Source organism: Cibotium barometz, chromosome 9 (assembly GCF_041138505.1).
Source record: "Cibotium barometz isolate CiBa-2024 chromosome 9, ASM4113850v1, whole genome shotgun sequence".
NCBI lineage: Eukaryota > Viridiplantae > Streptophyta > Polypodiopsida > Cyatheales > Cibotiaceae > Cibotium > Cibotium barometz.
In genome coordinates this window covers 8,426,755-8,454,281 of record NC_141054.1, presented here as the reverse complement: position 1 = coordinate 8,454,281, position 27,527 = coordinate 8,426,755, and the positions used below count along the sequence as shown (strand labels likewise).

At 38.0% G+C, this 27,527-nt stretch overlaps 1 protein-coding gene across 1 annotated transcript; it reads left to right on the top strand.

Moving 5' to 3' along the window:
* LOC147635229 (uncharacterized) lies at positions 1–27,527 on the top strand. The gene is made up of 3 exons (XM_086803259.1): positions 1–858; positions 982–1,749; positions 27,402–27,527. Exons 1-3 carry the CDS (start codon positions 1–3, stop codon positions 27,525–27,527), a joined length of 1,752 nt encoding a protein of 583 aa, XP_086659385.1.

The following is a 27,527-nucleotide window of genomic DNA, read 5'->3' as shown; positions in this document are numbered from 1 at the left end:
ATGGCTTACTCGAGTTCAAAGCGATCGGCTTCGAATGCTACTTGGTGGGACGAGATTGAAAGGCTAGAAAGGTATTCATCTAAGGGAGGTGCAACACGATGGAAATGCAAGCAATGTAACAAAGACAAGTCAAGAGGAGCAAACCGTGTGAGAGCACATCTATGCCATGTAAACAATGAAAAAGCACAAGTGAACAAATGCCTAGGGACAACACCTGAAATGCGTAGAGAGCTTTTGGCAAAGTACCCAAGTGAAGAGGAGAAAGCATGTGCACGAAAGAAACCGGCAATTGATGCATCTTACTTCACTAGACATGGGGAAGATGTACACTTGGGAGATGGACAACAGTATGGAGGACTTGGGAGCTTTGCATTTTCCCAAGATTCGCAGTCTATGGGTGCAAGTTCCGGCAAGCAGCAAACCTTGGGAGCAGCTTGGGATCCCCGCAAGAAAGAGAGGGTAGATGCAACTGTTGCAAGGTTCTTTTATCATGATCATGTAGCATTCAATGTTGCTAGGTCTCCATATTTCATTGAAATGGTCCAGGAGATTGCACGGTATGGCCCAACATACAAGCCTTCTTCATATAAGACACTACGCACCACCTTGTTGCAAAAGGAGAAAGCTGCAATTGAATGTGCTTTAGAGTCTGTGCATGAAAGTTGGGCAAAGAATGGTGTGTCACTTATTGCAGATGGTTGGAGTGACACTCGAAAAAGGTCCATTCATGGCATGGTTGCTTATTCTCGAGGAAGAATGCAATTTATTTCCTCACATGATGCTTCTGAGACTGGAAAAATTGCAGATCGGCTTGTGGAAGAGTGGGCCGAAGGTATTGAGAAAGTTGGACCAGAGAATGTTATTTAGTTCTTAGCTGATGGTGAGGCAACAAATAGAGCAGCTGGTCTTAAGCTTAAAGACAAGTATCCGCATTTCACATTTAGTCCATGCTTTGCTCATTGTTTGAGCAACTTATTGAAGGATGTTGGCAGCTTGCCATGGGTTGATCCACACATTCAAAAAGGCAAGGAGATAATAAGCTTCATTCAAAACCATCAGTTTATTTTGAATGAATTCCGCAAGAGATCGGCCAAAAAGGATCTCTTGAAGTACTCAAAGACACGCTTTGGCTATAACTTTCTCATGATGAAGAGGTTATCCAAAGTGCAATTGCCTTTGAAGCAGTTGGTTGTATGCAATGAGTGGATGGGATGGGCACTTTCTCGGTCAAGAGCCGGCATAGAGGTTGCAAGAACCATACAAGACTTCACATTTTGGGATGAAGTCAATACTATCAATGCTATGATGAAGCCGATCATGCGCTTGATGCGGATTGCAGATGGATGGGAGCCATGCATTGGCAAGGTTTATGAGGGGACTGACCGAATGATCGAGAAAATAGGGGAAATGGGCTTGTCTGATGAGAAATATGCAGAGGTTCGAGAATTATGTGAAGCACGATGCAATGGTTATCATTCTCCTATGCACGCTGCTGCGTATGTCTTGGATCCCGAGTTCCAAGGATGTGGACAAGAGGCCGATGATGTGATGGATGGTTGGGAGACAGTGCTTTCTAGGCAGGTTCGTGATGCAGATAAACGAAGGTTGGTGAAAGACCAACTTGGATTTTATCGCAGCAAGTTGGGAAGGTTTGGATCGGCTGATGCACAGAGAGATAGGTTTAAGATAGGGGCTGCTTTATGGTGGGAGAATTATGGGGCTCGTACACCACAGCTTCAATCATTGGCAGTAAGGATCTTGTCTCAAGGTGCAAGCTCCTCTTCGATTGAGCAGCTATGGAGTGTGTTTGGCCATGTTGCATCCAAGAAGAGGAACAAATTTGGGACAAAACAAGTCAATGACTTGATTTTTGTAAGTGCTAATTTGCACTTGCTTGGTGATATGGCATCTCCCAAACCAGAGAAGTTTATATTGCTTGATGAGGAGACACATGGACTTGCAGATCCTGGTCAGGATGGGATTGAAGATTTGGATGCTGCAGATGTTGGTCTTGATGATATGGCTTTCTTGGATGACATAGATGATAGTCTCCTTGATGGCATCACTGGCAGTAGCCATGCATGATATCTCCTTACTATTTGCATGTCACCTTGAGGCTTGGACTTTGGACTTGGATTGTTTCTTTTATCTAGGCTGTGCCATGTGGGCCACATTTTGTGCTTTTTGTCTCTTATGTCATGTATGATGTGGGCTAATTTATTTTGACTTGTGAGATCTATTCAGTGTTAGTATCTAGCCATGCAAATTATGGTGCACTAGACTTTAGTGTGTCTCTGATTTGGTTATATAAATGAGCATTGTATGTTAAGATTTATCGTCATTTCTAGGAATTATCTAGGTCGTTCCCTGTTTCCGTTCCCCCTCGTTCCCGTTCCCCCTTTTTCTCGTTCCCGTTCCCCTGGTGGTGCTTTCGTTCCGTTCCCGTTCCCATTCCGTTGCTACTATGCTGCAGCATCTTGAGACAGGAACATTGTGGACTTCCCATAGAAGCAGCTGATGGAAATCACCACCTTTGGCTACACATAGCCGATCCTTACCGTACAACCAGCCAGCACAAATAGTGGATCATGATTCATGAAGCAGTGCTGCAACATTGCTCTAACTCTAGTGGCTTTGCAAAACACAGTGAAGGGCTTGTACAAATCCGGTAATTGGAGAATTGGAGTGTGAGAGAGAGGCACATTGTTAGGGGGTTAGGAATAAGTGCTTGGGGTGCACGCACTTGTAGTGTTAGCAATACAGGGGTTAGAAATCTTAGTACTCACCTTTTTGGGTATTAGTGACACTTGGTGTTAGTGTGAAGACTTACTATGCACACACAGTATAATGTTCTATTAGGCCAAAAAAAAAAAAAGAGAATGGTTAATAACTATGGTTATCTATGTTTCTGCATGCGTGTGTGACTGTGCACCATCTGCATCTGTTTAGAGTCATTAGCTCTCTCTCTCTCTCTCTCTCTTGGGGGTTACCTAACATTTAGTATCAAAGGCAATTGCCTTGTGTGCTCATAATAATTAATTAAAAAATGCATATTGATAAGGGTTGTTTTAGAGAGGTTTTTTGTTTCGCATTCGTTCTTTGTGTGATATTTTCGTTACTTACTAGAAGGGTTGTGTTTGAGAGGTTTTCTTGTTTTGCACTTTTATTTTGTGTGATATTTGCTTTACTCACAAAAAAATGTATTAAATATTTTATATTCAACTAGCATATATATAATATATAGAATTAAATATATCAAACATAACATATTTATAGAAAACGTATTATAATAGTGTTTAGTTAGAAGCTTACTGAACCTTGCCAAAACATATGTTGTGGGGAGCTTTGTCTAGAGTTGTGAAATGCAACTTCTTGGTTGTGGGTGAGCTAGCTCGTCCTCATTCAAATCTTCACTCCTCCATAGTCACATTGGAAAGCTCCATAGCCATGGGGTGTGAAGAAAGAGCTTGAACCACAAAGATGGAGGTAAGAAGAAGATTACAAGTAGTAGTAATATAATTTATTAGATACATATAATGTAATGTATATTATATAAAGTATATTATATAATGTAGAATATATATATTAATTATAAGCTTAAAAGTATATTAAATTTAATATTTTCCATTTTAATTATCCTTTCTATATGCTTTATATTTGACTATTGTACACACACCCATACACACATGCACATGTAGACACGTATATATCTAATACATGCATATACACACACATGTATATATCTAATACATACATATATTTATGTGTACACATAATAGGTAAATGCTAAAGCATATATTAGACACATTATATTACATAAAGTGCACACTTTTTTTTGGGTAATACATTAAAAGTGCGTGCGTGCGCGCACGCGCGCGCACACACACACACACACACACACACAACCTTATTAAACATTCAATTCTTAAACCTCCTAGTCTAATACTCTCTAAAGTCTTTCAAACAACTCATTCAAATATACCAAACATACAAATATTGATTGCCACTTGATCTACAAAATAACCCATCTCTTGGTATGTAAGCATGTTGCTACTCGAGGACTAGAAGTAAGGAAATGGTATCATACCATACAATGCTATTTGTTAGTGCTTTTGTTTTTTCTCTTGGAATTCTTTGCACACATGATATTACCATATTCAATATTATAAAACTTAAGAACTTGATATAGCATGCTATGTTTTCATTCAAGAGAGTTTATTTAAGTGTACCTCGCTTTTCATGATGCTTTACTCCAAAAGAATCATTAATCTTTATTCAAAAAAAATGAAAAGAACATCATTACCTTTTACCTTGTTTCAAATATGTATGTATTGTCTCATCACACAATCTAAAAATATGAAGTATTTAACACCATTTGATCTAAAGTGTGCTATAACCTTCATTTAGAGATTTGAATGATTAAAGTTGCTCCTAATTGATCAACTTGTGAGAGAAATAGAAAATTCCCTTCTATATCAAAATATTTTTTAATGTTATAGAGAGTTATGTTACATATTTAAAAAATAATATTTTTTTAGTAGGATATTTTATTTATACTAGAAGTTTAATTTTGTGCTAGAAATTTTGTAAAATTTTATTGAAAAAATGTATCTTTTTTCTTCTTTTTACATATTATGTAGCGAGTTTACTCTACTACTTAGGTTGCAAATCATGTGTATTGAGATGAACCAAAATCAATGATAAACGCCTTGTGAGCCTTTTGTGAAGGCAAGCAAAAGAAAAAGTAATAGGAATTTTTTAAAATTGAATAAATTGGCAGTTGCATGATATAAATTCAAAATCCTTCTACACACTTTTTTTTCAAAAGAAAGGGAATAATGTCTCCCTAATTCTCATAAGAAGTAAGAAGCCATGATAGAATTTGGGATGTGGCTAACAAAATTGAACTACTTTTTAAAATTTGCATATATCCTTTGAGATGTCTACCCAATACTCTTTTCATGCAAAAAAATGCCTTGCCTTTATGAACCCACACGTTTTCTAAAACACCTCATCTCTTCTGTGAGAGCCCAACCAAGATCTCTACACATAAACAATAACATGAGGGCCAAGGTGGATTCCGGTAGCACTTACCACCCAACCATAGGCTACAAACTAAATACAATGGTAAGAAACCCCCGAGCTAGAGGAAAACCCAAGCATAGTGCAGCTTGCATCCCAAGGGAATAAATGTATTCGCATGAGCATATTTATGAAGCAATGTAAGTACTTGTGATCTATGGTCACCACATCAACATCATGAGCACAAAGGTGGACGTGGCTAGCACTTACCCAAGTATAGGCTACAACAATAAGACACTTGAGCGAGAGACCCATGTAATCCTAGCCCAACCTGATTAATATAAGACTTATTGGACCATAATTATTATCATGCACTATATTTAAGGAGAAGAATTCTTGAACTAAAAAGGTCACCATATAAGGTAAAACTCTTCTCGTTGTATTTAAAGATAAATACATAATGTACATAGACATAGGCAATATTCACATTGGAGCTCTAATATCACTCTCTGGCTACCAAAACATCTATGCTATTATCAAGGCATAATACAAGAAAAGATATCGTATTTTCACAAATTTACATCCTCAAAGAGAGGCAAGGAACTTAAATTTCCATCATTACATTGCACCTTTTGCCAAATTCTCAATGTATTATTAGATGCCACCAAAGTATAGAGTCTCTAGAGTAGGTCCAAACAAGATCAAGTGTACTTGTACACACTTGCCACCACTTTCGCATGTGTTTGGAGGATAAGAAACCTAGTTTATGGTATTTATAGCAAAACCCTTTATAGGGCCTCAAGGATTTTTTTGTAGAATAAGCTCAAGTTCTCTAAACAAAAGATCTCTACTATAGTTGCCCAATATGTGAAACTTGCTCACTAGATCGTTTTCTTTTCTTTTTTGCAAGAACTAACATTATCCTTTAGAGTAGGCACCAAAATGTCATCATACATCTTTCTAAAATGGATTACATCTTTTATTGGTCTTGATTGTATTTCATGTCACTTTAACTCAATAAACTTGAGGTATATAGGAAAAATAAGTGAATATACCAATCCAAAAAGTCTAAGAAATCCATGATAAGCCCTCTAAACATTTGAACACAAGCCTTAAACATCCTCTTGCCTAACTAACATAGTCCGCAAATGATAGGAGTCTACAATCTCATCTAGCTCCCTCATGAACATATCCTTGAAGGCTTTTGAGATCCTCAAAGCATAGGGTTTTATTTGAGATCTTTCCATCAAACAAAGCTCAACTTCCAAGGAGCATCTCAATAGTAATAATCAAAAGTCAACTCTCTCTCTCAAAAAAGGTAACTTTTAATGTATACTTTCATTTTTCCCACTTTTTTCCCTCATTTTAAGGTTTTTGCATGCTCTTTGATCCTTCAAGTTATACCTTTCTCTTCTCCCTCATCCTGCTCACCCATTCTTAAGAGCTTCTTGCTCTTGAAGCCTCCAACATGCAAATTTATCTTCTCTCTTCTTTCTTAACATTTCTTCTCTCTCTTCTTTCTTAACATTTCTTGAGAGCTTCTTATTCTCAGAGTGCATCTCTTTTGTCTTTCGCATTTTCTCTCTCTTCTTTCTTCACATTTATTGAGAGCTTCTTATTCTTAGAGCTTACAACCTGCATCTTTTCCCTTTCTCTCATTTTCTTCATCCTATTTTGAGAGATCTTGTAAATTTATCTTCTCTCTCTTTTTTCTTAACATTTCTTGAGAGATTCTTATTCTTAGAGCTTACAACTTGCATTTTTTTCCTCTCTCTCATTTTCTTTGAGAGATCTTGCTCTTGGAACAACCTGTAACCTATTTTTTTTCCTCTCTCATATTTCTCAACCAACCCTAGAGCTTCATTTTTAATGGCAAGCTCAAGCTCGAGCTCTAGAAGAACCCCTAAATCTATGTCCTCATGTATTCTATATGATGTTAGAGAGGAAGGTACGTGGAGGCTCTTGGACTTCAAGCTGAATGATTGAATCACAATATAACCCTCATATAGAGGCCCTCACCACAAGGTGAAGAAAATAAGAGGCTTGGTACAATACCACTAGAAAGGACACATTTTGGAGTTAAAAATAGGCCAAGTGATGGGTGGCTAGGCAAGGTGCACCATGTGTACATGGCTAGGGACATGAACTTGAATCTATTATGCTAGCATATGTACTCCAAGCCCATTGTAAGCTATTTCTATTCGATGGGTTCATTGTATTGGTTTTATTTTTTCTAGATGCTCTATTCTTGTAAATAAACTAATGCGTGTGTGTGCTATTTTTGTCATGGTTTCAAATGTCTACTCATCATCAAGTATTAATTGGCAACTAGTGGAGTCATTCATTGGTATTTTTGAAGCTATGCATGTTGATTTTGCAAAGGTTTTGTTTCCAAAAAATCCCTTTTCTTTTTTTAATAAGTAAAGATATGCTTTTGTATAGTTCAAACTACATTGTTCCTCACTTTTGGTAGACTTAATAGTCTTCCAATTCCAACTCTTGCTTTCATTATAGGAAGACAAAGGTACAATATCTTCATTCAAAAGCAAGATAGTGTTGGATATTCATAAATCTATGAAATTTGGAAGAATTTCAAGTTGTCATGGTTTATCCCACTTCATGTCTTTGTAGCATGTTTTTCTCATGCCAATATGCATAACTGTGGGGTTTGGGAGCTGAATCGGACCCTATACATGGGTTTAGACTATAGATGCTGGAAGAAGAGTAGAGGATATGGTCTCCATTGGATTCAAAACAAAGTTTACTTTAATTTGAACTTAATATTCGAATGGGTGTTGGAAACAACAAGAAAATCTCGGTCAATTCTAAATGGACCTTGAAGGATGTTTGTCAATCTCTTGAGTTTTTTCTAGATGATGGCACACTAGATAACTCTGAATTTAGACTGAATGAAAACATTCTAGATAGAAGGTTAGAAAGCACATTAAATTGTATGAAGTGTCTTCCTCCTACTACTTTGGCATTTGAGGTTTAACTTAATGTATCTTCTTTGTATTTTTGCTAATGTCTATGTGATAAATTTATGTCCCATGTCATTTTAACGTTATTTCAAATTATTACTGTGTTTGCACAATACCATGGTTTATCCCACTTCATGTCTTTGTAGTGTGTTTTTCTCATGCCAATATGCATAAAACCAAGATAATGTGGTTATATAGTGCTCTTGGAGCTAAATCAAACCCTATACATGGGTTTAGAGTATAGACCTAGAAGAAGAGTAGAGGATGTTCATTTTCGTTTGATTAAAAAAAAGTGTAAACTAAACTTAATATTCAAATGGGTCCTGGGAACAACAAGAAAATCATGGTCAATTCTAAATGGACCTTAAAGGATGTTCATTAATCTCTTGAGTTGTTTCTAGATGGCATACTAGATAACTCTCAATTTAGACTTAACGAAAACATGATATATAGAAGGTCAAAAAGCACATTAAATTGTATCAAGTGTCTTCCTCCTGTTACTTTGGCATTCGAGGCTTAATTAACTTAATATATCTTCTTTGTATTTTTGCCAATGTCATTTTAATGTTATTTCAAATTATTACTATCATGGTATTAAAAATGTTAACCCAAAATAGATTTTTTTTAAAGTATTTAAGTCAGATGTTACCTTTATCCTCTCATTTCACTCTCTCACTTAGTCTTAGCTCTTCTTAGCTCCATGGATGCATGTTGGGCTTATGATTGTTTCATTATTAGGAGTGATTTTGGTCATAGATCCGAAGAATAATTTCAGATCTTTGCCAAGAAGATTGATGTTCTTAGGATTGCTGATAAGAATAGATATATTTTATCTGATTAATTGACTATAAGAATTTTCATGTTAGCAAACATACTTACCAGCTAGATGATTTCAACAAGGACTAGGTTACATATATGACTTCCTCCTTTCCCTTTATGGTAATGAATCTAATAGGCATGTCAAATACTTTGTGAAGCATTTGGTCTCTGATAGTTATCGTGCCATAGATATTAGAGCATCTTAGAGGCATTGGCAATTATAGATGTGGGAGATAAATTTCTCTTATGAGAAGCAACATTCATTTTTTTGCTATAAGAGTATAAGGTTGAAGGCCGTTAGCGGGGAAATAGAAACGAGTGCTAAAGCCCTAGCACTACCCTAATCTATTAGGCCAATGGAGCTAGTTGAACTTGAGGATGCAGAAGAGGAGGAAAGACAAGTTTCTTGAGAACTATTGAGCATTCAAGAAATTCAAGGAGGGCAACAAGAAGAGGTTGAGAAGGACTTGAAAAAGAGGAACACAAGGATGAAGAAGAGGATGAGGAGGAGGATGAGGATGAAAAGTCAAGGCTCCATAAACCTAGTTCGAGAAAAGCCTTGTCAAGGAGGATGACAATAGACTAGTATTCATTTATTTTAGTAATAGTCTTCTTCTTTTTTGCTACAAGAGTATAAGGTTGAAGGCCGTTAGCGGGGAAATAGAAACGAGTGCTAAAGCCCTAGCACTACCCTAATCTATTAGGCCAATGGAGCTAGTTGAACTTGAGGATGCAGAAGAGGAGGAAAGACAAGTTTCCTGAGAACTATTGAGCATTCAAGAAATTCAAGGAGGGCAACAAGAAGAGGTTGAGAAGGACTTGAAAAAGAGGAACACAAGGATGAAGAAGAGGAGGAGGAGGAGGAGGAGGAGGAGGATGAAAAGTCAAGGCTCCATAAACCTAGTTCAAGAAAAGCCTTGTCAAGGAGGATGACAATAGACTAGTATTCATTTATTTTAGTAATAGTCTTCTTTTCCTTTTTTTCTCAATAAATTCTTTACTATTTAAGTTTTTAAATTGTTTTATTTGTACATATAGAAAGCTATTGAGATTTATGAATTCAACTCTTGAAAAGGAGAGGCACCATAGATGTACTTAACAGAGATGCTTCTTTGGCAACACTACGTTAGCCTTCTTCCCCCTTTTGCCATTGTTGTGATCCATACCAAAATGACACTTGAGTGCCACACAAGAGCTTGTGAAGTGCAAGGCTTTGTCACATGTCTTAGCAAAGAAACCTATAACAAAGACTGCAGATAAGTCATCCTATTCTGCAAGGAGAATGCAATCTTTGTATTTGGTGCCTCCCAAAAAGTAGATTTGTGCAAGGAGACTACAATCTTTATATTTGGTGCTTCCCCAAAAGCAGATATTTGAGTTTAGACATCTATGGGACTAGCCCGAGGTTTTAGCTCTAAAAAGGTCCTAAAACCTTAGGCAAACCTAGTCTATAAGGTGATAATAATCCAAAGAGTATCATCAAGTATTTTGATGTTAAATGCATGAAGCCAATGTAATTATCTTTGATGTGATTTCCTATACTTCATGTAACTTGATCAACATATTAAAAAATTCCCTTTTTGGCTTTGTGTAATTTTTTTCCTCAAGGTAAAATATGATATTTTTGGTATTGAAAGTAGCCTAAATGAAAGTCTTGAGAGGGTAAGCAATCAAAGATATGTTTTTATCACAAATTATGTTTCCCACCATTGGAGATCATTTTTTGAAAGAATACATAATTCAAATTTTTAATTTTTCTAGTTTAAAAAGTAATTCCAATAATTGTTTTTGATTTGCACTTGTTTCTTCAAATCATGAATACACTATGCACCCTTTAAAGTACCTGTCATTTTTTAATATTCTTTTTCATCATATTTGACCCAACACTATTTTACAAAATCAATATATTTCACATTAAAGCCTTGTCTAGAGCATCACATATCAAATAAAATAAAATAAAATAAATAGTTTAAACACCCCTCCAACCAACACGGAGCAACCAGACCATTCTGATAGCTTCCAAGTTGGAGCCCCCAAGCAATTGAGTTTTATCCACACACTAAGCTTTGTTAGATCCCCATCAAAATTTTAGAAGCTCAAGGCTTCCATGATGAAAACCCTTCCATTTGGGTCCCAAAAACCTCGTAGTTACACACCCCAACCTCCAAAGGCAAAGAGATTTAGAGGCAGTGACCTCAAACCCCAGTTCGCGCCCACCAACAGCCAACCTTGTGTTGGGTGCTAACCACACTATTAGAAGTGTAAGGCTTCTACAAAGGGGACCCCTAACTTGGGTTCAAAAGTCAAGAATACCAACACGAGAAGCCTCTATTACAACAACATATCAAAAGCTAAACCAAAGATGGAGTGGAGAAGACCAAAAGCCATGCCTCTAATGCCAACCCCAATGCTTAAGGAGGAATAGGGAAGAGCAACGGCTTCCACTTTGACTTATGTGCTGACACCACCTTCAGAGAAGTCAGAGGATTCCATGGACATTGAGGAACAAGAGGTAGTACCTTGCCCATGTGAAATGGTCTCCCTAAAGAAAGCCATGCCCACCCTTTAGTGGCACCACTGAGCAACCCAAAAGTTAAGAAAGATTGCTAGGAACCCGCAACACCCGTGTGTGCCACACCATAACTGAAATAGAAAGATAAAGCTCAATCAAGCACACTTGCAAAGGCGATGGTAAGGATGTCAAGGCTTTTGTTGTGTGGATGGGTAAGCGACTCTCTACCTCACTGAGTAAGGCCACATAATAAACCAAAACCTTAAAACCCAATTATGCATATGTAACGTCGTGCTTCCAATTAATTATACATATGTAATGTAGCACTTCCAATTAACTATACATACACATATACCCTAGAATGATGAAAAAGTTTAAACCCAAAATAAAAACACGCACATGCACATTCTCACACAGCACAAAACACATCCACCCCTGCACATGTGCACACTCTCTCTACACACACGTGCACCCACAATCACCTCTGCATGTGCACCCACACATACACACACTCTTTACACACAAACATAGTAATATATGCACATACACACTACACATAGCCCTCCCCCCAATTTTTTGAAACACCCCTCCCATTTTTTTTGAAACACTCCTCCTCCCAAATGTTTTTTGAACACCCCTCCTAAATTTTTGAAACACACCCATCCTTTTCTAAAATTGTCCCCTTCTACTCTTCAATCTCTCTCTCTCTCTCTCTCTCTCTCTCTCTCTCTCTCTCTCTCTCTCTCTCTCTCTCTCTCTCTCTCTCTCTCTCTCTCTCTCTCCCTTTCAAAAAACCCCCCTTTGGCCTTCACCCCTTCCCTCTCCCCCCCTTTCCTCTTGAAACAAATATACAAAGATAAAAAAATTAAAAATTACATCACTATGTGGTAACACAATGCCATATATGCCACGTGACACCTCCCCAAAAAATAAGGGGTATGCCACCACGTGGCAACGTATGCCACGTGTGCAACATGGCACCTCTCCAAGAAAATCTTGAAAAAATTAGAGTTACGTTGCCATGTGGCAAAACATGCACGTGTGCCACTGACACACGTTCAAACCTCTAAAAGAACTTGTTAAAAAAAATTAGGGTTGCATCACCTCGTTGGCAACCCAAGCCATCTGGAGCCTTTTAAAAAACATAAATTATTTTTTATTTTTATATTAGAAATAGAGAGAGAGAGAGAGAGAGAGAGAGAGAGAGAGAGAGAGAGAGAGAGAGAGAGAGAGAGAGAGAGAGAGAGAGAGAGAGAGAGAGAGAGAGAGAGAGAGAGAGAGAGAGAGAGAGAGTTTTTATGGAATTGTTTAAAGAGCCAATATGTGAATCTAGGGCTCGGACTATGGAGGTTTCTGTTTCCACGTATTCCATTGTTTCTCTACTTACATTTGTGTTTAAATGGCTCATTTTGTCTCAAATCTCCTTGGTTGAGGTGGATCCGAAGGAGTCTTTCCTTCTTAACAAGGGAGCACTTTGTTGAGTACTAGTCATTTGGCTAGGACTAAAGGACATTGGGTGGGTTTGAGGAAGTGTAAATGGCTCATTTTGTCCCAAAGCTTCTCGCTTGAGGTGGATTCGAAGGAGTCTTGCCTTCTTAACAAAAGAGCATTTTGTTGTGTGCTAGGGTTTGAGGAAGTAAGGTTTGATGCACTACAATCAATTGTATTATCATTTCCAATAGTTACTCTAGATCGAGTTTAGATCAAAGGTTTCACTTTGGTGAAAGGGTCTCTAGTGCTTCCTGAAGTATTTTTGAAATTGATTTTAGACACATCTGTTCTGCTCAAGCTATTAAGCATAAGTTTTTGGTTTTTTAAACCTTTTTTTTTGTTAGGCTCACATCTCTAAGTTCACGCATGTAGAATCACGACTCTAGGTTCACTCGTGTAGAATCACATCTCTGGGCTCATGTATGTAGGCTCACGTCTATGGGCTCGAGCCTCTAGACTCATGTCTCTATACTCACACTTCCAGATGCCTCTAGACTCATGTCTATAGTCTCATGCCTTTTTTGTGTATAAAATAGGCTCATGAAGGTTTGGTGAGCTATACTCGTGCCACTTGGTGGGCTCACATCTGTGGACTCACACCCCTAGAATCAAGTCTCTAGTGCTTCCTGAAGTAGGTGTTAAATTGATTTTAGACACGTTTGTTCTACTCAGTTATTTAACATGAGTTTTTTGAATATTTTTTTCTAGGCTCACTTCACGCTTGTAGACTTATGTCTCTAGGCTCACGTATGTAGGGCAAACCCATGCATTTAGACTGATATCCCTAGACTCATCATGTCTTTAAACACATGCCTCTAGACTCATGTATGTAGTCTCATGCATTTTTTGTATGAAATAAGCTCACATAAGTCTCGTATGAGCTTAGACTCATGTCTCGCTTGGTAGACACACGGACTCATGTTTGCAGGCTTACATCTTTGGACTCATGTCTGTAAGCTCATGCCTGTAGAATCACGTTTGTAGGCTAGGCTCACGAATTTATTTATTTATTTATAGCTTACCTAGGCACATACTTTTATGAAATAGGCCTATAACAAGTTGGTGTATAATGATTGGGCACAATAAGTGTACTTTAAGCTCAAATAATTGTACTTAATGTCTCAATTATTGAAAAGAATGAGAATTTTCCTTGAAAATTATAGCTGGTACAAATTGTATGATAAGAAAATCCTTTAAGGACGAGTAGGTATGTCCTTACAAAATAGCTTTAATTACCTGTTACAATATTAGGTTCACATGCGTTGACTCATGCCTTTAGACTTATGACTCACGTGTCAAAACTCACAACAACTCACATCTCCAGGCTCATGTGTTGACTCTCATCTTTTTCAGGGAATTGTAGGCTCACTTCTTCCAACGCGAGACATGGTTTGGCCTAGTCTTTGGAGTTATTTTTAGAGTTTTTTGAGGTTTTTTGAACTTGAAAATGGGTGATTAAGGTTCCTAATCCTACATAATGGTGGTTATGCAAGTGATTAAGTGTTTTTTGATTGTTTTTTATTGATTTTGTTCAAGTTCTTACCTTAGACTTTGGCTAGCAAAACATCTATGATATCAAGGTGTAATATAAGAAAAGATAGCTTCTTTTCACAATTTTAGATTCTCAAAGAGAGGTAAGGAACCTTTTGTAAGAGAATACAACATTTGAAAGAGAACACTCACAAGAAGTAGGATCTTTCATAGTACAAAACTTTTAAACTGAAATTACACACAACAGAGATAGACCTCATAATGGGGGGGTTGTACAAACATGAGCTAGCTGGTGCCTAGAAAATACAATATGAGGGTGGAGCATTGATATCCACACCTGAAAGTGAACTACCTATATGGTCCGATGTTGAGTTGATGAAAATGTGATCCCTGCTAAGAGTCTGTGAAGATGTCTATACAATTCTCTATCGTCGTTCGGGAAGTAGGCCATCTTGACCTCCCTAAACATGATGAGCTCACATACAAAGTGATAATGAATCTCAATGTGTGCAAGCATGAAACATAGGATTCTGAGAAATGACCATGCAACTTTGGTTGTCACATTGCAGTATTATAGGTTGCTTCTACACCACTCCCATATCCTGTAGAATCCTCCTTAGTCACAAAGCTAATGAGGGTCTTGCCCATAGCATAGGTGATGTTGTACTCCTAACTGCCTCGGATGTATTGCAACACTTACATACTTGCTTTCCAATGATTCTCCCAGGGCTTATTGGAGAACTTGCTCAAAACACTAATAGCAAAATCGATGTTTGGTCTAGTATTACACAAGAAGATAAGACTAGAAAATAGTTTCTTATATAAGGTCTCATAAACAAGGTCTAAGATGTCTTTGAAGGATAGCTTCAATCAAAATCCATTGGGATACCAACTGCCTTGCATTTAGACATACCAAATGCCTTGAGAATCTCACCTGCATATTTCTACTGACAGATGAAAATGTTATCTAGCTTTTGTCAACCCTCAATCCCCAAACAATAATGCAGGAGCCCAAGATCTGTCATCTCAAACTCTACACTGAGCATCTATTGTGTTTGTGAGATCTTTTTGTGGTGATTCTATATCAAGATGAGGCCATCTACATAGAGAAAAATGACCATATACTTCCCTTGCTCATAAAAGACAGTCATCTACATAGAGAACAATGACCATATACTTCCCCTGCTCATACAAATTTTCATTTGGTACCATGCTCATGGGGCCTATTTTAGCCCTAGAGTGTCTTCCATAACCTACAAACTTTGCTTTCGGGCCCAAGTGATTGTTCCATGTATAGCTCCTCTTCGAGGTTCTCATTTGAGGAAAGCAGATTTTACATATATTTGGAGAATAGGCCATCCCACTTGCGCTACCAATGCAAGAATGGTGCGGATTATGGTTAACCTCACTGTAGAAGCAAAAGTTTCCTGAAAGTCAAAACCTTCAACTTGTGTAAAACCTTTGGGGTGAACGAGTCATGCCTTGTATTTTTCCAAAGTACCATCAGATCTATATTTTGCTTTATAAACCCATTTAGTGCCAACTACCTTACGTCTTGGAGGATGATCTACAAGGTCACAAGTGTGGTTCCCGGTTTGTTCTAAACTACTTCAATTTTGTTCTTGTCTTAGTTTTAACCATTAAACTTTCCAAAAGCCTAAGAATTTTCCTTAAGAAAATACACCAAAACATTCCTAATGTAATCATCTATCAATGTGAAAAAATTGGAAGAACCTCTACTCATCTTTTCATAGAGATTAGCATGTACGAGTCGAAGAGGAGCTTTGGCCCACCCTTTCCGGTGTTGCTTATCCATCACGCAAGCTTCACATACATTAGGATTGTCAAAAATTGGTGGCAAATGTTCAACTAGATTACCTTTCTGCATCACTAAAGAAGTATGCATACTAAGATGCCCATATCTCTCATGCCAAAGTTTGTTGTTACTTAAGTTGGTTTGGACTGCAAAGGCCAAAAGGTCATACAAGTTTTTCCTCCGAATGCCCTTTGCAATAACCGTATCATCTCCATCAAGAAGGGTTGCACCATTAATGTCGAAGTGAACCTGCCAATCACGGTTTGTGATGGCCAAGATAGAAAAGAGGTTTCTCTTCATATTTAGAACCCAAAGAACATTTGAAATATTTTTTGGACAACCTTTGACATAAGTGAAATAGTACCTAAACCTTCTATTGGGCACTTTCCATCATTGTCCACTGCCACCGTGATATCATAGGAATAACAATCCTTTCAACTGGTCATGTGCCTAGAAGCCCCATTGTCGCGATGATCCAAGAATCATCATGTGGTAACATTAGTTGTCTCTCATTGCACACTTCTTTAATGGCAACAAATAGCTCTATTTATGTAGCTCGATTGGACTCTTCCGTAGTGATGTAATGTTTAGTTATCTCATTTCACACACATAAGTTGTCTCATTGCACACACATTAGTTGTCTCATTTCACACTTCTTCAATGGGGGGCAACAAATAACTCTATTTCTACTGCATGATTGGATTCTTCCTTGGTCTTTAGAGTGCCATTCTTGGTATCTGCTTGCTTTTTCTTGCATTCTTTGATTATATGCCCTTTTTCTTATATTAAAATCATTTAACATTTTTCTTCTGATTTGAAGAGTTAGAATCCTTACCTTCTTCTATAGTGGAGAAAGCCTTGTCCCCTCTTCATCTCCTCATCCCGAAGCAATGAGCTGAATTCCTCGAATGTGAGAGGAGTAGGCCGCCTGACACCAACATTCAAAGATGTAAAAAAACTATCATACTTAGGTGGTAATACCCTTAGATAGCATGGCGATGACAGATGAGCAAGGTCCACAAAGAGGACACTCATGCCAATTACAGCCATGTAGTTATAGAGATCTTTGATTCTGGTGAGAAATACCTCCACCGTTTCACCTTCATTCAGCTTCTCTTGTTAAAGCTGATTTCAAGATTCTCAATCCTTGATAATTAGTAGTCTTGTACTGGCTTTCAATAAGGTCTATGCTTTTGTAGGCTGTGGAGACATGCTAAACCATGGCGAGCACACTTTCTTCCACGAGAACATTCACAAGAAGTAGGATCTTTCATAGCACAAAACTTCAAAACTCAAAGTGCAAAATTACAGAGATAGAGAAGAATATTGTATTATTGAAGTGATACAATAGATGGAAAATCCCCAACCCCATATGCTCCTATGAAGGGAGTTTTACTATGGCTGATCTGGAACTGCTAAGATGGAGGCTCTATATGCTAATAGAGGCTAGGGAGTAAACTCGTAGTGACGATCATTGATGAACTGTGTGGAGAAGGGGTTGGTCATGTATCTATATAGGCATGTATACGTGGGGTGGTCTTGACATGGTCGCGTAGGTCCCGATCATAGTCGATGCCACCGTCCATGATATAGACTCGGCCCATAAAGATGTACTAGGACTGCATAATAGTTTCCCCACCTCCCATGGCCATCTGGGCTCATCTTGGGGTCCCTTCAGGACATGCAATGTTAGGATAGTGTGTCTAAACGTAAACTCTCGATGCATGTTTCAAGCCATACAAGGCTTTGCACACATAATCGGGGTGACTCAAATCCTCATAACCAAATGACTGGTCCAAATATAGTTCTTCTTGCAACTCACCATACAAGAATGCATTCTTTTCATCCATTTGATACAAAACCCAACCTTTTTATGTAGCCCCACTACAAATAACATCTCACGGTTGAAAAAATGAGGCTAAATGTCTCTTCATAATCAATGCCATAGGCCTGAGCATAGCCTTTGGAGACAACCAATCTCGCCTTATACCTACTAATTCATCTAAGTTGTGCTTTACTTTGTAGGCCCACTTAGATCCAAAGGCCTTTTTACCCTCAGCCAAAGGCACCAATTCCCATGTCTTATTTGCATCCAATCTAGTCATTTCTTCATCCATGGTTTTTTCCCAATGTACATGCTCAATAGCATCCTTAAAATATGTGGTTTTAACCTCCTACATAACCTTTACCATGTATACATAATGGTGAGCTACATAACCCATCATACATCAATCTCTCCATAGGGTTTGACCCTACTTGACCTGCATGGTCCTAGATCTATCCTTGGTATCCTTGAGACTGTCTTAGCCTTCCTTCACATGTCCTGACAATGGAATCCCAAACTCCTAATCAAGGCTCAACTCTCTGATCCACCACTAGACTCCATCAACATATGAATGCCCTAGTGAAATGTCTAGGCATACCAACAAGACACTTATCAACCATCTCTTCACATTTATGTGATGCACTTGTTGAACCTGTAGGACTGATTTTTTGACATAGCCTGTCACTCCGTCAACATATGAATGCCCTAATGAAATGTCAAAGCATACCAAGGGACTCATCAACCTTCTCTTTACCTTTATGTGATGCACTTGCTGAACTTGAAGGGATGATTTTTTGCACAGCTTTTCACTCCATGATTCATCAATAGACCTACTGCTAGAGGACTCTCTCAATCCACTCAATGACTGTGATTTCGTTGACCTGTATTTTGCATAACCACCTGCTCGTGTGCATCAGTCCCAATCGAGTCTTTTATAATAGAATACCAATTGCTCATCTCATCAAAGACAACAACCCTGCTCACCCTCATATGTACCCCTTTTTAAAGGAACACACATTTTTTAGCCTTTGAATCCAACTTACTATGTAGCTCATCAGAAATGTGTACATATACAATGTATACTTTCAAGTGCGACAAATCTGGTTTTCTACCAGTATACTTCTCCTTTAGAGTCACACCATGCACTGTTGTGGGGGTCCTATTCATAATGTAAACTACAATCATAAACTGCTTTATCCCAATAATCATGAGGCATGCTCTTCTCAGCCACCATCAATGCATGAACAAACTCTACAATGTGCCTATTCTTCCTCTTAGCAACACCATTTTTCTACGGAGTGTATCTGTATGTGAATTGCCTCTGAATTCCATGCTTTCTCAAGTACTCACCAAACTCATTGGAGAAGCATTCCTCCCCTAGGCACTTAACCTGTAATACAGGTACCTACAGCTCCTCAATCGGAGACATGTAACTTCTAGAGCTACCCAGGGGCGTCGTACCAAAACAATAAGAGGAAGAGAAGATGATGCGCTTACATGTGTACCGGTTTCTTTGCCTTCGTAGCTTCCTTTGCTCAGCTCCTTAGCCTGAACTAGGCTTGAGCTCTTACAAGCACACACACACACTCTCATAACAATGGATAAGACACACATAGAGATGGAAGGCTGAAATCTTCTCTTCTACTTGTTTATCTTAAAAGAGTTCTACAAAAGAGAAGTGAAAACCAACATAAGTACTAGAGTACTATGTACAAGCGGTCCATAATGTGAGCATGCTAAGTAGGCGAGCTAGCAAGATAAGTATGTCATAACTCGGTTGGACTAAGTAGGTGTAGTCCAGCTATAGAATCATAGGGCGAAGATCCGTTATGTCAACTACCAAAACGTGTTAGTGGTGTAAAGGTGGAACGGCCACCCAGGCGCATCATGAGTGTCAAATCGTGTTGAGCTTGACACCTCAACAAGACCATTATAACAGTCCAATGTAGCATGTAGCCTATTTGGTAGTGTGCTAAATCTAATCCAAGTCATCTCTAAACCATCTGGCCTCATAGGCCACTTTCCTATGCAAATACGAGAATATCATCGGGCACCCGGGCTACTCAACCATGGCTGCTCCTCATAATGGGGGCCATACAAACATGAGCTAGCCAGTGCCTAGAAAATACAATATGAGGGTGGAGCATTGATATTCAACACCTTTCATTGCCATCGTTACATTATTGCACCTTCTGCTAAATTCTCAATGTATTACTAAATACCACCAAATTATAGTCTTTAAAGTAGATCTAAACAAGGTCAAGTGTACTTGTACAAGCTTGCAACTACTTCTATATATTTTTAAAGAATAAGCAAATGAAAAGTGACCTAGTTTATTTTATTTATTAAAAAAATCCTTTATGGAGCCTTAAGTATTGTTGTAGAATTAGATCAAGCTCTCTAAACTATATATCTCAACTATAATTGCTCAAGAGGTAAGACTTGCCCACTAGATCTTTGGGTTGCAATTGCTCCAATGGTTGTTTTCACATTTTTTTCCTTTTTTGTATTTGTTTTTCTATCTAAAAGAATGAACATTATCCTTTTGAGTAGGTGCCAAAATATCATCATAGATCTTTGCAAAATGGATTGGTCATAATTGTATTTCATGTCATTTTAACTCAATAAAACTAGGGAATACAAGAAAAAAAGGTGAACATATGAGTCTAAGAAGTCAAACAAATACATGGTAAGCTCGCTAAACTTCTAACCAAAAGCCTCAAGCATCCTCTTGCCTAACAAACATAGTCCACAAATGACAAAACTCTACGATCTCATCTAGCTCCTTCACAAAGGCCTTCATGAACGTATCCTTAAAGGATTTTGAGGTCTTGAAAACATGGGGTCTGCTTTGAGATCTTTCCACTAAACAAAGCTCAACACCTCTAAGGAGAATCTTAATAGTATTCCTATAATAAAATAAAAGTCCAACGTATTCTAGCTTCTATTAAATACACTAGTTCATTTTTCTTTTAAAGAACATTTAGGATAAGCATATAATGAGGTAGATGACACCACTTGTTTGGTAACCTAAGATCTTGTACTTGGTTGGATCCATAAGGACCGTATGTGGGTCCTATGACGGCATTTCTCCCATACCCATTAAGGATATGAATATTCCGAGGTTGTGTGTGATATCTTTTCCCACACCATGTAATCTAGGACCAATTTAGTCATTGGTTAACCACTCTGGTTTAACATGGTATCTCACTTATCCTACCTTTGCATGATAAAAAAATCTCTTTTATAAGATGGTACTCAACATATAATGTGGCCGCACTCCAATTAACATGGTCTCGCCCATCCTACTTTTGTACAATAAAAACATATCTTTTTTAAGACAGCACAACATATAAAGTGGTTTCACTCCGATTTAACATGGTCTCAAACATATCTTTTGTAAGGCACTTCACCATCTTACCTTTCTATGACAAAAACATATGTTTTGTAAGACATGATTGGACATATAAAGTGGCCTTAGTCTATGCTTAAAGCCAAATGGGAGAAGTCTCGGTGGACTTAATGTATGTACTTGCTTAGGCCAGTAATTGAGTGCCATGGACTATTTTTAATTTATGATCCACCAAATGTGAACACTAGACCATTTATAAATAAATCATTTTTGGCATTAAATGATGAATAATCATACCCCTACCAGCCAAGTGGACATTAGACCACATGTATATAAGACATGAAATTGTTAACATTAAGTTATGGCCAGCCAAGTGTGAAAATTAGACCACTTGTATATAAGACATTTTTTACATTAATGATGAATACTCATACCCCTTTCGGTAATAGAATTTGTATGACCTCTCTTCCCTCTTTTCCCTACTCTCTTGTATGAATTCTCTTAGACCTTTGCATTGCTTGATGGATGCATTAGCTAGGATTGATTACATGCTCTCTCTTGCATATACCACCTCTTGTGAGTGAGCACTATTGTTCAAGTTCTTACCATACTTAGCCTCTTATCGAATCATGTGATGTTGGATCTTGCCTTTGAGCTCAAATGGTGTGGGTGTTCTAGCTCATCCATTGCATCCTCATTACATTGTCACACCGGAATGATCCTTTGCTAAAGGGGGTAAAGGAAGAGCGCTCTCTCACTGGTGGATAGGAGAGAAGCTAATGGAAGAGGAGAACCTACGAACAAACCTGCTAACCAAGAGTAGAGAAGAAAAGAGCTCAAAGTATTCTATTTCAAGGGAATGAATGTTGATTTCTCAATGGCAAGAATGACTTGTATATAAGTGACTAGCTTTCACACTCTAGATAAAACTTAAAAATAGTCCCATGCCACTAGTTCGAGCCAAAATAAAGTGTGTACACAAACTTCTTAGACTTCCCCTATTTGACATTAAGCTCAGGGTAGGGTCCCTTTATAGGTTCTGGCATCATCTTACAAAAGATAGGTGCATGTTCAAGCAAGTAAGACAGCAAAGCACCTTACGATAGGTCAAGTGGGTGAGACCGTGTTAACCTTCGGAAGGTCAGGTGAGTGAGACCATGTTAACCTACAAACTAGTTAATAAATGTTGTGAAGGAAACCCTCATCTCACCCCGCCATCAAGGTGTTTGAAGCTCTTCATTCGAATTTTTTCTTAGACGGAGAAAGTATGGTTCCATATACTTTCTAGTGAGAAAGAGACATTCCTTAAGGACCATACTTTCTAGTGAGAAAGAGACATTCCTTAAGGAACCGTACTTTGAGACCTTTCTTAAGGACCATACTTTCTAGTGAGAAAGAGAGGTTCCTTAAGGAACCTCGGTAGTATTGGAGGTAGCGAGATATTTCTCATGAAATCTCCCAATTTTAGTTAAGAAACATTTTCACCTTTGGATACCCTAGAAAAAAAGGTTTTATTATAAACCTTAGTTTATAATAAAGTTGAAATAACTTAATGAATTTATAAAAGCGTATTCAAAAAGGAAATCTTGTCATCAATGTATGTTTGTGTTGTTATTGGTATGACATTGTGACAAATGGGGGGAAATTGTTTAGTTAAAGCTCTTGGGATCAATCATCAAAAGTGATCCAAGGGTAAAGGTTTATTCACATTTTTTGTTTTTAAAATTTCTTAAATTTTGTGTATATGTTTTAGTTAGCATTTAATGGTTGTGTAAGTATAGTTATTGTTTAGAATAAAAAGTCAATTAAGGATGGAGGTTTATTTTTATAATTTTATTTTTAAACATTTTAGATTTGGTGTAGATACATTTTGATAGCATTTATTGTGTGAATGTAGTTATTGTTCATGATAGAAACACTACATAGTGGCACAACGACAAGACACCCTTTTGCAAAAGGGTATTTGCAACTTGTTGTGTCTACTAGACATTACCATGCCATTGCTAGGATGTGGTGTGTTTTCTAGTGGACCTCTTATACGAATCCTCACTAGTGAAGCTTAGCTAGCTCCTTCCCTTTTACTCTTGCTCTAGATTGATCGCATTGGGTCCGTGCCTCTCTCAATATTGATGAATTGTTGGATGATGGTCAATACAAAGAATGTACCACACTCTAGCAAGGCACAACTTTATTCTTAGCTAACAACCACCGATTTGGCATACTACTACTAGATTTGGTGCCATGGCAATCCTTAGATGACATGTGGTGGCATACCCATATAGGAAAAGGGGAACAAGCCTATGTTGTTCACAAAACCTCCAATAACTTTGCACTATGTGTAGCCAAGTAGGCCCATCATATCAAGGTGGAGATAAGGCAAACCTAATCGTTTATAAGCCTTTGGAGTAAGCCCATGTGATTAAGGTGGACACACTAGTGCCTATTTTTCTTAGCTACCTTTCTTTTAGAAGGTTGAAAATGGACATGAGGTTTCGCTCCTAGACACATGTCCTTAAGAGGTTTAGCCTCCATATATTGGGCTTATGGAAGGTGATGCACCTCATCATCAATGAGGCTAATGGAAGGTGATGAACCTCATCATCATTGAGGCTTGTAATTTTTACACACGGTTGTTTATTACATGTTCATTAAAAGGGCTGTAATCTTAAAAAGAAAAAACTCCTTTACCCCAAACAAAAATAGCTAACAAAGCATAATTCTACTAAGTACCTAAATTTTGAAGTCGCTCCTCAAATACTAAAGATAATGTATATATCAAGCTCTTTATCATCATTATTCAAATACAAATGGTAATTAATACATCAAGCTCTTAATCATCAATATTCAAAGGAAAACCTCCATACTCAAAGATTGTGCTTTTAACAAACTTTTAGCACAATGTGATGAAGCATACATAGTATATCAATTCATTGGATCAGTATATTTGTGAATACTTGGGAGTTATTTAACATGCATTACTAATTTGCATGCTTTGCTTGAATTGGTCTTTTAGATTGAAACTAAACAATGCATCATCCTCTAGTTTTAATTATTGTTTAGTTTAAGAGCTTCCCTTGTCTTTGTCAAAACTTTTATCGAGAACTTCAATGAAGAGGCTGGCAAAACACAACTTCCCAATTTGGGTATGCTAGTATAGCCACTTGCTTAAATTCTCACTCTATTGTCACACTAGAGAGATTCACATAATGGGGTGTGGAGGAAGAGCTCTAACCACCTTGATTGAGGCAAGAAGAGGGTTTCCTTCACGGTGGTTCACTCACAAGAGACAGTATGAGAGGAGAAACTCATAGAAGAGAGTTTCTAATCCATCCTACCTAAGCAATGAAAAGATCCAAGAGAATCATGCAAGAGTACGCAGAAGAGAGAAGCCCACAAATTCTATTGCAAAGGGAAATGATTATTCATTGCTTAATATCAAAAATATCTTATATACAAGTGGCTAGTATTTACACTTGGCCGACCATAACTTTAAAATAGTCTATGGCACTCAACTACTAGCTGAAGTCTGAGACTTTCTCCATTTGGCGTAACCAGAGTAAGGCCGCTTTATATATTCTAGCGTTGTTTTCTCTACAAAAGATATGTTTCCATCATAGAAAGGTAAGATAGTGAAGATAATGTTTAACTCTCTGTATTATGTAATATGGCTAAACTCTCTTAAGTTAAAATCATGATCATTGGCAGCTATAACCAGATTGTGATTATTCCACTAGATCAATACAAGACAACCTTTAGAAGGAAATAGGGAACCTAGGCATATCGTGTTGTGCCATTCGGCTAAACAATGCCCCCAAAATAATGCTTGATGTGTACAGTCTTCAAAGATCTCATTTGGAAGATCTTAGAGATATTTATAGATGACCTTTCACATATGAGAATACAATCTTTGTGATCTTGGAGTTGCCACCACCCAACCAACTAAAGGGGGTCAAGTAAAGTGGTTTCTCTAATACGGTCCGCTATCTCCATCTCCAATATTGTTGGTTTTCCTGGTTCTATCCAATTACATGGTTTTTCATTAGTGTACAACTAGTACTCAACCCACGCGTTGCTCCGATATGTAAAAGACATTAAGAAGCTAAATGCAAGAATGGAAGCCGATATGTAAAAGACATTAAGAAGCTAAATGCAAGAATGAAAGCCGAAATACGAAGGGTCCATTGAGGAGATTTTTTCCTCTTATTTTTTAGAAATCTAGGATTTCTTTTTTCTCTCCTTAGCTTGTGCCTTGGTTGTCCATGGTTAATAGATAGATAACTGCCGTGCCATTTTAGCACCCACTAACGTGGAACTGGTTGTTACAACTAATTGATTTATGGTGTCTGGCGGCCCAATGGATTTTTGTCCGACAACAGGTGAGGGCGTCAAGGTGGTGGCCATCTTTGCTATAGATTCCCTCTGATTTCAGGCTAGAATTAGCTAGGGGACGCGCTGCATTAGCCTGCGCCCGGCTCTGGGTCACGTTAGGCAACTTTGGGTAGTGGTGACATGCGGCTCTCAAATGGCGAAATTGGGCTTTTTTGTAGGTTTTTGAACGATTTTAGGTCGTTAACCAAGGCTTCATCTCAAGCTTTTGAGATTTGATGAATGATAATTAAGACTCGACTTTTTCTCTTGTTTTCCTTTGATTTGTGTGTGGTTAGAATGTCCTTTTGAAGATTTATCATTTTAATGATGTGCACATTCTTCTCACAATGTGCGATGATGGTGGCAAATGAAGCTTTATTTTTACGACCTTTTTGGGGTTTCTGAGTTTCTATGAAAAAAAAAATCAAAAAGATAACACTTGATTAATGAAAATTGAGTAAACAATGCATGTTTTAAATAAAATCTAAGCTAGATGATGCTCCAATCTAATCTACTTGTTACACATGTCTATGTATACATAAGAGACAACTAATCTCTACATGAGAGTATGCATAGTGAAGTGTGTGCAAAATTAAGTCCAAAGGATAACATTACATCCCATGCCCATCCATGGAAAGCATCACAAAAAAGCCTTAGAATTAAACACGTATCATCCCATACATGATTTACTTGTGTTTGAGCATGGGTTTGGAATCAAAATAGACAAATGACATCTCTAGACTATATTACCCCACAATGTTAATACAAACGGCTCATTTTATGTCATGGTCTTCTTCCACCTCAGCTTCACGCAGCTGCAGAGCATGGAGTATATATAGAGACACCTCCACAAACCAGACAATAGACTCAAGAGGAATGGGTGTACATCTCTTTGCACACATCCAAGCGCACTTGGACAGGCTTCTCCCTTGAACTAACTGCCACTACTCCCCCTCGAAACCAGCCGCAAAGATTAGCCACACCATGGAGGGACTCTCTCCATGGCACTACGCCTAGCTTTTTCAGCCATGAGGATCGTCTCATGGAATGTTTGCGGACTTGGAGGTGCCTTTCGCAAAGGCACAAGTCTACCGTCATGACAGAGCTCCATAGGGCCCTTGTGGGATGCACTATTGATGTGCTACACAACGAAAAGGAGTAAGATTAATGAAAATTAGTGAAAGATAGCGAATTACCCTACTATAAATTATGAAAATTAGTGAAAGATAGCGATAATCAAGTTTTAAACATAAAACCTCCGGTCTTAGCCACCTATAGGTATATGAATTAGGTCAAAACTAAAAGGACCGACATTTTCAAGAGTGAGTGTACACCATCAGTGGGTGACTCACTCAAGAAAAGACGCCATGTAAATATTCTATACCAAAACCATGTAAAAATGTAAAAAGGTTAACCATACACCACTCCATAAAACAAAGCACTTCACATGAGTGTATGTGTGAGGCGTGTGCACACATGCACGAGCGCTATATTATGTCGTACAAAGACCTCCAGCATCTATGAGACCAAATATGGTACCAAGTATCCATGATAACTGACGAGCCATGGAAAAGAAAAAAAAATGGCTACATAAGCTAGGATAATCATGTGGTGCTACATGATGCCACTGTGTGGTCACACAGTGAAACCATCCTCTAGAATCTCTCATAGAGCCACAGAAATGCAATGGCCTGGGGTTGAACCTCTCTATGTCATCTGAGCAGGTCGCAGATCTTCAGCTGGCAAGTAGAAGGTTCCTCATTCAGGGGCTGGGACTCGAGGAGGCTCAGATAGCTCAAGCTCAAGGGGGCTCAGATCGAAATGGGCTGAGCCTGGTCCGTAGTTGTTAA